This window comes from Pseudorasbora parva, chromosome 24, assembly GCF_024679245.1.
Source record: "Pseudorasbora parva isolate DD20220531a chromosome 24, ASM2467924v1, whole genome shotgun sequence".
Classification (NCBI taxonomy): Eukaryota; Metazoa; Chordata; class Actinopteri; order Cypriniformes; family Gobionidae; genus Pseudorasbora; species Pseudorasbora parva.
Window position 1 is genome coordinate 1,017,365 of NC_090195.1, and position 15,000 is coordinate 1,032,364.

At 39.3% G+C, this 15,000-nt stretch overlaps 1 protein-coding gene across 11 annotated transcripts in view; it reads left to right on the forward strand.

Moving 5' to 3' along the window:
• epb41l3a (erythrocyte membrane protein band 4.1-like 3a) overlaps window positions 1-15,000 on the forward strand; it is a 77,735-nt gene that overhangs the window by 62,027 nt on the left and 708 nt on the right. For 7 of the 11 annotated variants that reach the window (XM_067434750.1, XM_067434754.1, XM_067434749.1 and 4 more), the window contains 7 exons: window positions 1-255; window positions 6,057-6,155; window positions 7,909-7,974; window positions 11,755-11,859; window positions 12,350-12,448; window positions 13,580-13,660; window positions 13,754-13,869. The exon at window positions 1-255 is cut by the window's left edge and continues 459 nt beyond it. In XM_067434750.1, coding sequence (XP_067290851.1) covers window positions 1-255; window positions 6,057-6,155; window positions 7,909-7,974; window positions 11,755-11,859; window positions 12,350-12,448; window positions 13,580-13,660; window positions 13,754-13,864 — 816 coding nt within the window. In that variant the 3' untranslated portion in view covers window positions 13,865-13,869. The remainder of the gene's footprint in view (window positions 256-6,056; window positions 6,156-7,908; window positions 7,975-11,754; window positions 11,860-12,349; window positions 12,449-13,579; window positions 13,661-13,753; window positions 13,870-15,000) is intronic. The other 4 variants (XM_067434756.1, XM_067434755.1, XM_067434753.1 and 1 more) reach the window with 3 other exon arrangements.

Below are 15,000 nucleotides of genomic sequence, written 5' to 3' on the forward strand. Positions count from 1 at the left end.
GTAGCCGCGACCAGCATCCTCTCGACCGGCGAACTTCCTGACGAAAAAGCTCAGGAACTTTCCGGTAGATTTTCCGAAGCGACCTCCAAACTCCCGGAGGCCGTCTCCATAAAGCTGATCCCGGTGGAGTTTCAGATCGCTCCGCTCATCACCGTGAGCAAAGTCGGAACGCCGGGAGAAGCCCCGATGGCCGAGCTGCCTCCGCTCAGATCCCCGGATCCATTTCTCACCAAATCTTCTCCGACCGCCAGAGTGGTAGGACCTCGACCTGGCTCTGAAAACACAGACCATCTCAGAAGCTTCTCAAACACTCTTAATTTTCGTGGTTGTTTTGGGCTGCCGTCTGACACAAATCCCTCCGGCTGGAATTTGCTGTCGCACTCTTTATTTATTTCTCTTTCCTAGAGCAGGAGCCTTGTGTCCCCCATTCCCTTTAAAGAGTTATCTCAACCAAAAATGAAACATCTGTCATTAGCTCCTCCCCCTAATGTCGCTCCACCCCCTTAAGACCTCCGCTCATCTTCACACACAGTTTAAGATATTTTATATTTAGTCCGAGAGCGTATGCAAGTGTATGCACACTATACTGTCCATGTCCAGAAAGGGAATAAAAACATCATCACAGTAGTCCATATGAGACATCAGTGGGTTAATTAGAGTCTCTTGAAGCATCCAAAATACATTTGGGTCCAAAAATAACAAAAACTACGCCTTTATTCAGCATTGGCTTCTCTTCCGCGTTTGTGTTCCCAGAAGGTATAAGAGTGTGTACATCTATTGGTGTTTTTAAAACGCAGTTGAAATCTTTCTTTAAATGTAATCAGCTTTGTAAGCATTGACATGATTGCGGTTTAATTGTTTGTATTGGCAGTATGTGTGTGTTTATTGTGTATATATGTATTGTGTGTGTTATTTAATTGTTTATGTTGACCTGCCAAAGGACTGCGGGTGAAAATTAGCTTTGAGCTAAATCCTGTACAATACATGAAATGGAAACATTTATGTTTAAAATTGTACATGGTCCTTTTATAAATAAAGTAAGTCAATAAAGATTCAAACGGTTATGAATCAGTGAATTGATTCATGATTCGGATCGCCAATGTCTCGTGATTTCAGCAGTTTGACACGCGATCCGAATCATGAATCGATTCACTGACTCATAACCGTTTGAATCTTTATTTGAGGATTGAACACAAACGCGGAAGAGAAGCCAATGCTGAATAAAGTCGTAGTTTTGGTTATTTTTGGACCCAAATGTATTTTGGATGCTTCAAGAGACTCTAATTAACCCACTGATGTCTCATATGGACTACTGTGATGATGTTTTTATTCCCTTTCTGGACATGGACAGTATAGTGTGCATACACTTAGATACGCTCTCGGACTAAATATAAAATATCTTAAACTGTGTGTGAAGATGAACGGAGGTCTTACGGGTGTGCAGCGGCATTAGGGAGAGGAGTTAATGACAGAAGTTTCATTTTTGGGTGAACTAACGCTTTAATTTCTCCCTTTATTTTCGGGAATGCCTGTGCTTTGCTTTTAGCCTCGACCGAAGGAACGGCAGTCTTTATTTTGCGCTCTGGCTGCTGCTGGATATGTGGGTTTTATTCATAAGAGAGTCCAGCTAACTGAGAACAGGCACAGTTATGATCATTCCTTCCCATCTTATTCCCATGACGCTTTGTGCGAATTATGGGTGTAACTTCCGTTAAGCTGTAAACACTCAGTGAAAGACTCGCTTTATGAACGCAATCATATGTTTTTATTTTAAATGGGTACATTATTCTACTCACCCTTCAACCATCCGACATTAAACGGACATAAGCATCAACAAGGCACTTCCAACAGACCATGAATAACCCCAAAAGCGCCATAGCAATAATGCATATCACTGTGGTATAATTATATATGAATATGTAATATATACCGATCAGGCATAATATTATGACCTATCTGAGATGTGTGTGAAGCAGGAGAAAGGGGCAAGCGTAAGGATTTGAGCGAGTTTGGCCAGATTGTGACGGCTAGACGACTGGGTCAGAGCATCTCCAAAACTGCAGCTCTTGTGGGCTGTTCCCGGTCTGCAGTGGTCAGTATCTATCAAAAGTGCTCCAAGGAAGGACCAGTGGAGAACCGGCCACAGGGTCATGGGCGGCCAAGGCTCATTGATGACCGTGGGGAGCGAAGGCTGGCCCGTGGGGTCCGATCAAACAGACCAGCTACTGGAGCTCAAACTGCTCCAGAAGTTAATGCTGGTTCTGATAGAAAGCTGTCAGAATACACAGAGCAGCTCAGTTTGAGGCGTATGGACCAGTCAGGGTGACCTCTGACCCCTGACCCCGCCGAAAGCACCAACAGTGGCACGTGAGCATCAGAACTGGACCACGGAGCAATGGAAGAAGGTGGCCTGGTCTGAGGAATCACGTGTTCTTCTACATCACGTGGATGGCCGGGTGTGTGTGTGTGTGTGTGTGTCTTACCTGGGGAACACATGGCCCCAGGATGCACTATGGGAAGAAGGCGAGCCGGCGGAGGCAGTGTGATGCTTTGGCCAATGTTCTGCTGGGAAACCTTGGGTCCTCCATCCATGTGGATGTTACTTTGACACGCTCCACCTACCTAAGCATTGCTGAGACCATGTTCAGCCTTTGATGGAAACGGTATTCTGGTGGCTGTGGCTCTTCCAGCAGGATAATGCTCCTGACACAAAGCACAAATGCTTCAGGAATGGTTTGAGGAGCTCAACAACCAGTTTGAGGCGTCGACTCGGCCTCCAGATTCCCCAGATCTCAATCCAATCGAGCATCTGTGGGATGAGCTGAACAAACAAGTCCAATCTGAGGCTTCTCCTCGCAACTTACAGGACTTAAAGGATCTGCTGCTAACATCTTGGTGATTCCAGATACCACAGCACACCTTCAGGGGTCTAGTGGAGTCCATACCTTGACAGGACCAAAACAGTATTAGGTCATAATGTTACGCTTGATCGGTGTAAGTATTTCTGTCATTTTGACAGATAATACATTATATTTAACGGAAGCAGCGACTGGTTATAACGTCACATTTAAACACCAAGTGTTGGGTTATTCTCATGAGGTCTGTAATAAAAGATGAAGATTGTACAGATGAGCTTTATCTGAGGATCAGACTTTTAAATGTAACCGCTTGCTTTAGAACGTTCAGAGAACATTCGAATGTATCATTCCGAGAACGTCTGAAAAATGATACAATGTTTCCTTAACGTTCGCGAAACGGAATGCACAGAAATAACGTTTCGTCTGTTTGTCGTTAGCTGGGCGTCTCTTGTATCTGTGTGATCGATTATGAGTGAAGCGGCTCTTCATTATCCACACGTGTGTGATTTCATTCATCTCAATAACTGTAGAGCTTCTGCACCTTCTGCAGGCTCTGCTCAGTGTGTTAAAGATTGTCTAAGGGTGTGTTCACACTTGTCATGTTTAGTTGGATTAAAACGATCCCTGGTGCGACTGCTCGGTTAGTGCGGTTCATTTGAACACGTGAACGCTGTCATCCGAACCCTGGTGTGAACCGCAACAGAGTTAGTTTAGAAGCGGGCCGACTCATCTTTTTAGCGCTCTCGGTCCGCTTGTTTGGTTCGGATGGCTACGGAAGCATATTGCATTAACTTGAGGAAAAAAAAAATCTACTCTGATTTTCTGAATTAACGAGTTAAAGCTGCTGTCCGTAACTTTTTTTGTGTTTAAGATTTACAAAAATGATATAATGAGACTGTACAATCCATTTTCCAAACCGTGTCTTACCCTGAATCATTGTAGTACACTAATAATAAGTGTTTATAATGGGACTATATCAGGCCAGACTGGTCGGTACCGCAGCGGAGGAGCACAGTCCCTGCGTGATCCGCCATAGACATAAACAGAGAGAAGTAGATCCGGCTGCAATGTTCTTCCGCAAGACGCATGCAGTTCTGTTTATTAACCACTAGAGTGCAAAAAGTTACGGACTGCAGCTTTAATTATCTCAGAATTATGAGAATTTTTCCTTGAAAAAAAATATTTTGTTCTGTTTTTCTGAATTAATGAGATCCCTCAAAATCATGCCAAGAGCTCTGTTTTAGCTGGATTGCATTGAAGTAAACATGTCCCGCCTTTCAAATGTAATCCGGATTTATTTTACTTTGGGTTTGAGACATTGGGAAATACTGCTGTCTTTAAGTAATATGAATGGTATTGTTTTTAGTGCGTCAACTTTGTGCAGACACCTCAAGACAGCAGAAAAGAGCATTCTGATCTGCTTGACATCGCTATTGCACTCTATATTTTGTAGATCCAGTATTTTCAACAATTGCCTGATTGTCTCTTGTGTCACCACGTAGCCAGCCTGAATGCATTTCAGATGCATCATCTTAACACGATCACATGATAATGCGTATCAATAGTACGAATGTGAAATCGTGTGGAATGTATACCGAGATAATGCATATGCTACGCAGTTTTTGGCGTGCATATGACATGCTCTTGGGTAGGTTGGCGGTCGTGTGGTGGGTGGTTCGTACGTATAATACGCCATAAAGCTCGTATCATAAGCACGCTCAAAAACGTGTACCGTATGCACGCCAAAACTCATTTTGGCTTATACATTCCACAAGATTGCACACTTGTACTACTCATACGCATTTTCATGACATCGGGCTCGCAAAGCATACCATACCGGTTAAAATGATCCTGGAGAAACAGCAAAATCTTGATGGAGGAAAATTATTTCTCAAAATGATTCAACGGAGGAAATCCTGGAGCGGTTTTGAATGTTTTGAACACTTCATGAGCTCTTCATGAGTTCTCAGCGGGTAAATAATGCCATATGTTCACGCATTAAATGATGGCGTTTAATCCGGCACAGCGTTGTTCTGAGTGTTCGGTAATCAGATAAGCCGACCAATCAGGTTGTGAGCGTCTCCCTGAGCCTTTGGTTCGCTAACTTTAGGGTCGCTGTTAGAAATGCCAGTGTGAACGCTGAGCGGACCAGGACTATATGTTTTGTTTTGGTTTTTTGGTCCGGACCAAACGAACCGAACTAACCGAACTACAAGTGTGAACGCAGCCTGAGAAACATTTATTATTCGTTAGAGGCAAAGTCTATATAAAGCTGATGACGTCGCCACCTACTGGCCAAATATCATCATAACGTGGGAATAACTTCACTGCAAAAATATGTATTTCCTATGGGAAAACACATATTCACTATTTTTGCCTTGATACACTCCTAATGAACTGCTTATTGATAGTTAGTACGGTACTTTAGGTTTAAGTTTAGGTATTGGGTAGGATCCGGAGACGTAGAATAAGGCACTAATATCTGCTTTATAAGTATTTAAACGAACAGTGAACATCTTTCCAGTACAAATATCTAAACTTTTACTTGAGAAGTGACTGTAAAATGAATGAAAGATCTGCTCGTCCGCTTGCATGCCGCTGTATTAAAGCATGCATTTTATTCCTGAATCATTTTATGTCATACAAATGTTTGCTCAAGCCTTATGGAAAAGCCCTAAACGGCAGACCCTTCACTCTCCTAAATACCCAGAATGATCTTGTGCACGAGTGTGTGTGTGTGTGTGTGTGTGTGTGTGTGTGTGTGTGTGTGTGTGTGTGTGGGCATGTTTTTGTGACATATGAGGACACAAGTGTGTATAATGCCATGGGTATGACACAGGTATTACAGGAGAGGGTGAAATATGAGGACATTACCCATGGCCCCACTTTACAAAAGGCTTATAAATCACACAGGAGGAGTTTTTATGAGAAAGTAAAAATGCAGAATGTTTCCTGTGATGGGTAGGTTTAGGGGCTGTGTGTGTGTGTGTGTGTGTGTGTGTGTGTGTGTGTGTGTGTGTGTGTGATGGGTAGGTTTAGGGGCAGTGTAAGGGGATAGAAAATACGGTTTGTACAGTATAAAAACCATTACGCCTATGGAATGTCCCCATATGTCACAAAAACAAACGTGTGTGTGTGTGTGTGTGTGTGTGTGTGTGTGTATGTGTGTGTTAACGCTGTGTGTCTCTCTGTGTTCAGCCGAAGCCCAGTTTTGACGAGATGTCTCCGGAGCTCACGGCGCTCCTGCAGTCCACTCGCAGCTGGGCTCCGTCCTCATCTCCGCTCGCTTCACACAAGGTCCAGACTTTACATTAACACACACTGCAATCCGCTGGTGTGTGAGTGTGTGTGTGTGTGTGTGTGTGTGTGTGTGTGTGTGTGTGTGTGTGTGTGTGTGTGTGTGTGTGTGTGTGTGTGTGTGTGTGTAAGTGTGAGTGTGAGTGCTCATATAAGGCCGTATCCGTCAGACATCACGTCATCTCAGCCCATCTCGCTCATCAATTCATGTGGAAAGTTTGTTTGACGGCCTCTAAAGCAGGAGGAGCGGCGTCTCGCGGATCCTCTCACGACTTTAGATCAAGATTTATTGTGGAAAGCACATCATACAAATATTAATTGGACTGTTATTGTCAACTAAAACTACTAAAAGCGTTTTCAGTTATTAAAAAAAATCTGAAGTAAAATAAAATATCAGTATTAGGGGGAAAAATAAACAAAACGGAGAAATGTCGCAACAATGTTTATCTTAAAGTAGTAAAATTACTGAATTAAAAAGCTAAATAAATAAAAATAAAATATTGCTATTTAGGTTTCATTTAAGTTTTAGTTTTTATATATGCACAGTTAATAACTTAAGTACTTCAGCTTAATCTTATTTAAGATATTTAAGGCAATTTCAGAAACTAAAAGTCAAATTTAAATTTAAATAAAAAATCTTAAGTAATGCAAAATAATAATAATACAAAAACAAAAGCACTAAAACTATAAAAATAAAATGTAATTATATAAATAATAATAAATATTCCGTATTATAAACAATAATGTAATATTAATTAATTACTAATACATATAAATAATAGTATATAGTATAACTAGTATTTAATAATATTAATGTTCTTATTATTTAACAAACTATAAAAATATAAAAATTATATTAATACATAATAATGATTAATTATTATAAATAATAATATAATATGAATTAATTATTTGAATAGTTAAAATAATAACATCATTAATATTAATAAATACTATAGCATTTATTAATAAAATAAATTAAATAATAATGATAAAGTGTTATAAATAATGAGATAATATTAATTAATTAATTAACAATTAAAATAATAATATAAATAATATTAATAAATATGATTGTATATTAAAGCATTTAATTATTCAAATTAATGAACTTATTATTTATAATAATAAATCAAATTAATAAATATTTATGTTATTATTAATAATTTTTAATTTTAGTTTAAAGGGTTCGTCCACCCAAAATCATTAACTCCTCCCCCTAATGTCGTTCCACACCCGTAAGACCTCCGTTCAACCCGGAAGAGAAGCCAATGCTGAATAAAGTCGTAGTTTTTGTTATTTTTGGACCCAAATGTATTTTGGATGCTTCAAGAGACTCTAATTAACCCACTGATGTCTCATATGGACTACTGTGATGATGTTTTTATTCCCTTTCTGGACATGGACAGTATAGTGTGCATACACTTGCATACGCTCTCGGACTAAATATAAAATATCTTAAACTGTGTGTGAAGATGAGCGGAGGTCTGACGGGTGTGGAGCGACATTAGGGGGAGGAGTTAATGACAGACATTTCATTTTTGGGTGAACTAACCCTTTAAGTTTTAGTAATTTTGTGTCATTATGAGTTAGTCCTGTGTCCAATCACCTGGAAAAGAGTTTGATTAGAGCTAAAGAGTCCAAACTGATGAGCAGATCGTCCGTGATTTGACGTGTTATTGAAGCGTGAGCTCGGCCAGTCGTTCTCACAGATTATCTGCCAGTTTCTCACGTCTCTTTTTGTCTTTTGCAGGAGAGTCCGGAGAGGCATGCGGGACAAGACCCATCTGAAGAGGAGCAGCCATTTTGCGAGCCTCAGGTACCTGAACCTCCAGATGGCCCCTTGGAGCCCGATGTGTATTATCAGCCTCTGAGCTCTGTGTGTGTCCTCCACGAGTCTGAGGATGACAGCAGCGACTCCAGCAGTGTTAACTCTGCTAATTTTGACGGGCCCTTCACACACTCGGGGCCTCAAACTGGGGCCGTTTCCCCCAGTGACAGTGAGTCTGGAGGCGGGAGTTTCTCTCTATCCACCGATGATGATGAAGAAGATGGAGACCAATCGCCCAATATGAGCCCATCCGAGCAGAGGGGTGTGGCCGAGGGCCAAAGTGGGGAGGTAGAACTGACGGCCAGTTTAGAGGTGACCTCATGACCCCCCCGCAAAAAAATGCTTTTCTTACTCAGTATTTTTGTCTTGTTTCTAGTCTAAAAACATCTAAAAATTCTTAAACAAGAAGTATTTACTAGGGGTGTAACGATTCATCTACTACATCGATGTATCGATTTATATTCCTATGATCCGACTACATCGATCTGTGCTCGGCAAGTTGGCCTTCCGATCGACATATATCGACCTAATATCGTTTAAAAGGTAATCGATCGATTTTATCGATAATGGGAAATAACGCATTTGATTTAAGCACGTCAGACTTTATTTGGATGTTTTTTCTTAGCACTTTTAATGATAAAGGCGTTAAACGTTACTCAGTCTGCCTGTATGTGACGTCAGCCGCGCGCCAGCAGCAGCGTAAAGAAAGCTAAAGCTACGGCGGATGACAGAGGAGAAGCCAACGAGCGGGAAATGATCAGGCCAGCACTGCGGTCCAGTGTGAGAAAACACTCTGGCTATAGTAAAGATGGAGATGTTCTAAAGAAGTCGCTCGCTGTTTGCAGTACGTTAGCAGGTTCAGCCACTGCTCATTCAACCTGAAGAGATGTAGTTGCACTTTATTTTTGATATTAATATTATATTTGTATTATTTTTATGTTGAAAAACAACAGCAAAATTAGCAGGTAAACCTACTGTTAATTAAACCTGAAGAGAAGTTAGTCGCACTTTATTTTTTGATATTAATATTGTAATATTTTATGTTGAAAAACGAGCAGAAGTAGCAGTAGTAGTGTGCTGGGGTCACTTACTGTACTTTTATTAAGAATGAGAGCAGGAAAGGTTAACTTCCTGTTAATTCGACTTAAACTGATGGTTGCACTTTATTCAAATAATGTGAACACATTTGTCATTAATTGTTTACTTGTTTGTTTATATCCATAATTAATTGATATCTGATTCCCTTAAAAGAAACATCAGGAATCTAGGAAACTTCACCTGCACGTGTTTACTTCAGTCTCACTGATTTACATTTTAGGCTAAAGTCACTGAATCGTTTCGGATCGTATCGTTCTAAATGAACCAATATCGTCCTTGAATCGAATCGACAACCTCAAATCGTGATACGAATCGAATCGTTGTTAAAACGAATCGTTACACCTCTACTAGACAAGCGAAAGTAATTGTCTTGTTTTGGGAAAAATAACTCAAAATGAAGAGAGTTTTTGCTTAAAATAAGATAAATAATCTGCCAATGGGGTGAGAAAAATAATCTTAATTCAAACAGAAAACACGATTATTTTTCTCACCCCATTGGCAGATTATTTATCTTATTTTAAGCAAAAACTCTCTTCATTTTGAGTTATTTTCCCCAAAACAAGACAATAATATTTACTTGTCTAGTAAATGTTTCTTAATGTAAGATTTTTTTTTAAATTTTGACTAGAAACAAGACAAAAATACTGAGTAAAAAAGCATTTTTTGCAGTGCCCAGATCACCCCGAACCCCCCCGAGCATCCTGTGCCGATTCTCAGACCAACAGCTTCAGTCTTCACACCTGGTGTAAATGACGAGAGCTGCCATATTTCAGCTCGATCTCTGTAGACTGAGGCCCCGTCCACGCGGAGACGCCTTTAGCTGTATACGAATAAATTTGCTCCACACGGATCCGGCGTTTCTGAAGCATGAATCCGATATTTTCTGAAACCGGGTCCCAGAGCGGATAAATCTGAAAACGACAATCTTCCGTTTTCGTGTGTACGGCTACTCCGTATATTTTGTGAACCGGTGATGTCCTCACTACGTCCGGCACGGTGAAAGAGTTAAGAGATAAAACTACAGGCATGAGCTCATCAATATCGCCTCATTTAATGACCGTATCTGCGTTACTGTAAGGGTGTGTTTGGGGTCGGGGTCGGTGTAGGCGATAATAAAACACATCTGTTAAATAGCAAATGTATTTATTGTTATTTTATTGTGAGATTTTGCCTCACCTCCGACCACTGCTATACCCCTTCTAGCCACAACTCTTCTTCTCCGTTTTTAGTAGGGCTGAACGATATGTCATTGACGTGTCATTGCTGGTCACGTGACACACCGCAGCAGCAACAGCGCTGAATGAATGATGATCTGCTTTGTCATTTTTCCTTTTTTATTCAGAATATTCACACGTGTTCACTATGGCATGAAATATCTGATATTCCGGTTGTCAAATACATGCAAGTGGACGTATATTGCTGTTTAAAGCCCTTTATAACGATGGCGTTAGTTGAGCTGTATGCGCGATTACACCGATGTGATCGCACGTGCGAAAGGGTTAAAAACTAAATTTTCTGAATTTTTTTTTAAATGTAGGCTTAAACCTTTTTATTTTTCTGAGAAATGCTTTGGTTTTCACCGAGCACGTAGTCATATCGTATCGATATCGAGATATCTGGCATGAAAATCGAGATATTACATTTTGTCCATATCGTTCAGCCCTGGTTTTTAGTGTATTTCTGTGGCAGAATTACAGCGCCACACACTGGCCTGGCATGCAAACTACATCTTTTTTAGTTGGTTTTTTGGATATCTCGTGTAGACGCTGATATTTCTTAAACCGAGAAAAAAAAAAAATGGGATTGGGAAAGCGCTGGCTTCATGTGGACGGGGCCGGAAGCACTTTCCTCTGCTCCTCGATCCTTCTCCTGTTCTCCCCAGTGTTTGTTTCCATGAGTTATTACTCATTTAAATACTGACCTCTGTGCTTGTGTACAAAAAATAGAATGTTCGGAACGTTCCATTGAATCATTCTTCAAACGTTATGGGAACTCTGAACATTCCGAAGCAAGTCGCAACATTTGAAAAAAAACGTTACACGAACGTCCACACTGCAAAAAATGCTCTTCTTACTCAGTATTTTTGTCTTGTTTCTCGTCCAAACATCGAAAAATTCTTAAAACAAGAAGTATTTACTAGACAAGCAAAAGTAATTGTCTTGTTTTTGGGAAAAATAACTCAAAATGAAGAGAGTTTTTGCTTAAAATAAGATAAATAATCTGCCAATGGGGTGAGAAAAATAATCTTGTTTTCTGTTTATTTTTAAACAGAAAAGTTGTATTTTTATTTTAAAAAGTTTTTAGTTTTATGTTTATTTTTCTCACCCCATTGGCAGATTATTTATCTTATTTTAAGCAAAAACTCTCTTCATTTAGAGTTATTTTCCCCCAAAACAAGACAATTACTTTTGCTTGTCTAGTAAATACTTCTTGTTTTAAGAATTTTTAGATGTTTAGAGTAGAAACAAGACAAAAATACTGAGTAAGAAAAGCATTTTTTGCAGTGTGCTAGCTGTGCAATAGGAATTAATGACTGTGTGTGTGTGTGTGTGTGTGTGTGTGTGTGTGTGTGTGTGTGTGTGTGTGTGTGTGTGTGTGTGTGTGTGTGTGTGTGTGTGTGTGTGTGTGTGTGTGTGTCTAAGCAGTCTCTTCTCTCTTGTCCTCCTGCAGTCGGCCATCTTGACTGTGTCCAGGACTCTGTCAGGAGACACGGACACACAAGACTCGCCTGTGATCCACACGGAAATGAAGACCATTACGTACGAGTCCCTGCAGGTGTGTGTGTGTCACACATAATCACACACACTCACTCACTCAAACCTTTCCCATCAGATGCACTGCAAAAAATGCTTTTCTTACTTAATATTTTTGTCTTGTTTCTAGTCCAAACACTTTTATTAACAGCTGATTTACACTGGAGTAATATTTCACAATTTTTACTGTATTTTATCACATAAATGCAACTTTAATCATAGACATAAATCACACTTTACTGTACATTCACATATAAAACAGCTGATTTACACTGGAGTAATATTTCACAATTTTTACTGTATTTTATCACATAAATGCAACTTTAATCATAGACATAAATCACACTTTACTGTACATTCACATATAAAACAGCTGATTTACACTGGAGTAATATTTCACTGTTTTAAATGTTTTATGAGCAGATTAATGAGACTCTTTGAGACACATTTTAGAAGCGTTAAACGTTTAGTGCGCATGATGAGATGCTGACGGTGTTGTTGACCCGTGACAGGCCGAGACGGATGGAGACGCGGACCCTGGCGTCCTCATGAGCGCTCAAACCATCACATCAGAAACCACCAGCACCACCACAACCACACACATCACCAAGGTAAGTGTGTGTGTGTGTGTGTGTGTGTGTGTGTGTGTGTGTGTGTGTGTGTGTGTGTGTGTGTGTGTGTGTGTGTGTGTGTGTGTGTGTGTGTGTGTGTGTGTGTGTGTGTGTGTGCTGCGATACTGATGCCAGATCCGTGTCTGACTTTGGCGTAGGAACCGGAGGGGTGGGGTGGAGGGACATGTCCCCCTCAATATTGGAAAATGCTTCATGTGCCCCACCCAATAATTAGCCTATAGTGCAAGACATTTTGACGCTTAAATGATGTTCTTAACTATGAATGGGTCAAACGCGTTTGCAAAACAACCCGAATCCACTTGAATTAGTTTGGACTGCTCTCTCAGTAACCGCGTTTCCATTACAGATGATTACTAAATGTTGATAAAAAGCTATTTCGAAATGACGGCGTTTCCATTAACCGCTGTAATGCATCTAAAACGTATTTTTTTCCTCTCATGAAAAGTCATTCCAAAAAGTATCCCACATATTTTTGTAGGTTTATGTTTATTTACTGCAAAAAAATGCTCTTCTTACTCAGTATTTTTGTCTTGTTTCAGTCCAAACATCTAAAAATTCTTACATTAAGAAACATTTACTAGACAAGCAAAAGTAATTGTCTTGTTTTGGGGAAAATAACTCAAAATGAAGAGAGTTTTTGCTTAAAATAAGATAAATAATCTGCCAATGGGGTGAGAAAAATAATCTTGTTTTCTGTTTGAATTAAGATTATTTTTCTCACCCCATTGGCAGATTATTTATCTTATTTTAAGCAAAAACTCTCTTCATTTTGAGTTATTTTCAACAAAACAAGACAGTTACTTTTGCTTGTCTAGTAAATGTTTCTTAATGTAAGAATTTTTTGCTATTTTGACTAGAAACAAGACAAAAATACTGAGTAAGAAGAGCATGTTTTCAGTGTAATAATAAAGAATTGGATGATTTTGTTTATTTATTTGCTGTTTGTGATTTCAAAAATGTTGTACCACGTCACCATACTGTATACCACTATTATGGTGGTGGGATGAACGTTGATTAACAGTGGCCAAAATGTCCCCCCCAATGTTAAAGTAATTTCTACGCCCCTGGTATCTGAACCCCCGTGTGTGTCTGTGTGTGTGTGTGTGATAGACGGTGAAGGGCGGAATCTCAGAAACACGCATCGAGAAGAGAATCGTCATCTCGGGAGATGCAGACATCGATCATGATGAGGTGAGCCTTTAACACGACTCAGAGATATGAAATATGAATATGAAAGCCCGGTTAGCAGAAGCTGGTTCTGATGTGGGTGTCACTGTGGGTCAGGCTCTGGCTCAGGCCATTAAAGAGGCTAAAGAACAACATCCCGACATGTCAGTGACCAAAGTCGTGGTCCATAAAGAGACGGAGATCACGCCGGAGGAGGGCGAGGAGTGACGCAGGTAAGACCAGAGCCAATCACAGCTTGATTTGGCTTGGCTGCTGCGAGGTGATTGGCTGCTGCGGTTTGGAGCGCTGCTATTGGCTGCTGTACTAACACCGGCGCCGCTTTGGCTGTTCCTTCCATCATCACTCATCTCCGGATCTTAGGGGACTTTGACTGATTAGATTGTGTACTAACTATCTGACTATAAGCGTTTTAATCGAACACGCGTACATTCCCATATAAAACAGCTAATTTACACGGGAGTAATATTTCACAATTTGACTGTATTTTATCACATAAATGCAACTTTAATCATATAAATAAATTACACTTTACTGTACATTCACGTATAAAACAGCTGATTTACACTGGAGTAATATTCCACAATTTTTACTGTTTTATCACATAAATGCAACTTTAATCATAGACATAAACTACACTTTAGTGTATATTCACATATAAAACAGCTGATTTACACTGGAGGAATATTTCACAATTTTTACTGTATTTTATCACATAAATGCAACTTTAATCATAGAAATAAATTACACTTTACTGTACATTCACATATAAAACAGCTGATTTACACTGGAGTAATATTTCACAATTTTTACTGTATTTTATCACATAAATGCAACTTTAATCATATAAATAAATTACACTTTACTGTACATTCACATATAAAACAGCTGATTTACACTGGAGTAATATTTCACAATTTTTACTGTGTTTTATCACATAAATGCAACTTTAATCATAGACATAAATCACACTTTACTGTACATTCACATATAAAACAGCTGATTTACACTGGAGTAATATTTCACAATTTGACTGTGTTTTATCACATAAATGCAACTTTAATCATATAAATAAATTATACTTTACTGTACATTCACGTATAAAACAGCTGATTTACACTGGAGGAATATTTCACAATTTTTACTGTATTTTATCACATAAATGCAACTTTAATCATAGACATAAATTACACTTTACTGTACATTCACATATAAAACAGCTGATTTACACTGGAGTAATATTTCACAATTTTTACTGTGTTTTATCACATAAATGCAACTTTAATCATAGACATAAATTACACTTTACTGTACATTCACATATAAAACAGCTGATTTACACTGGA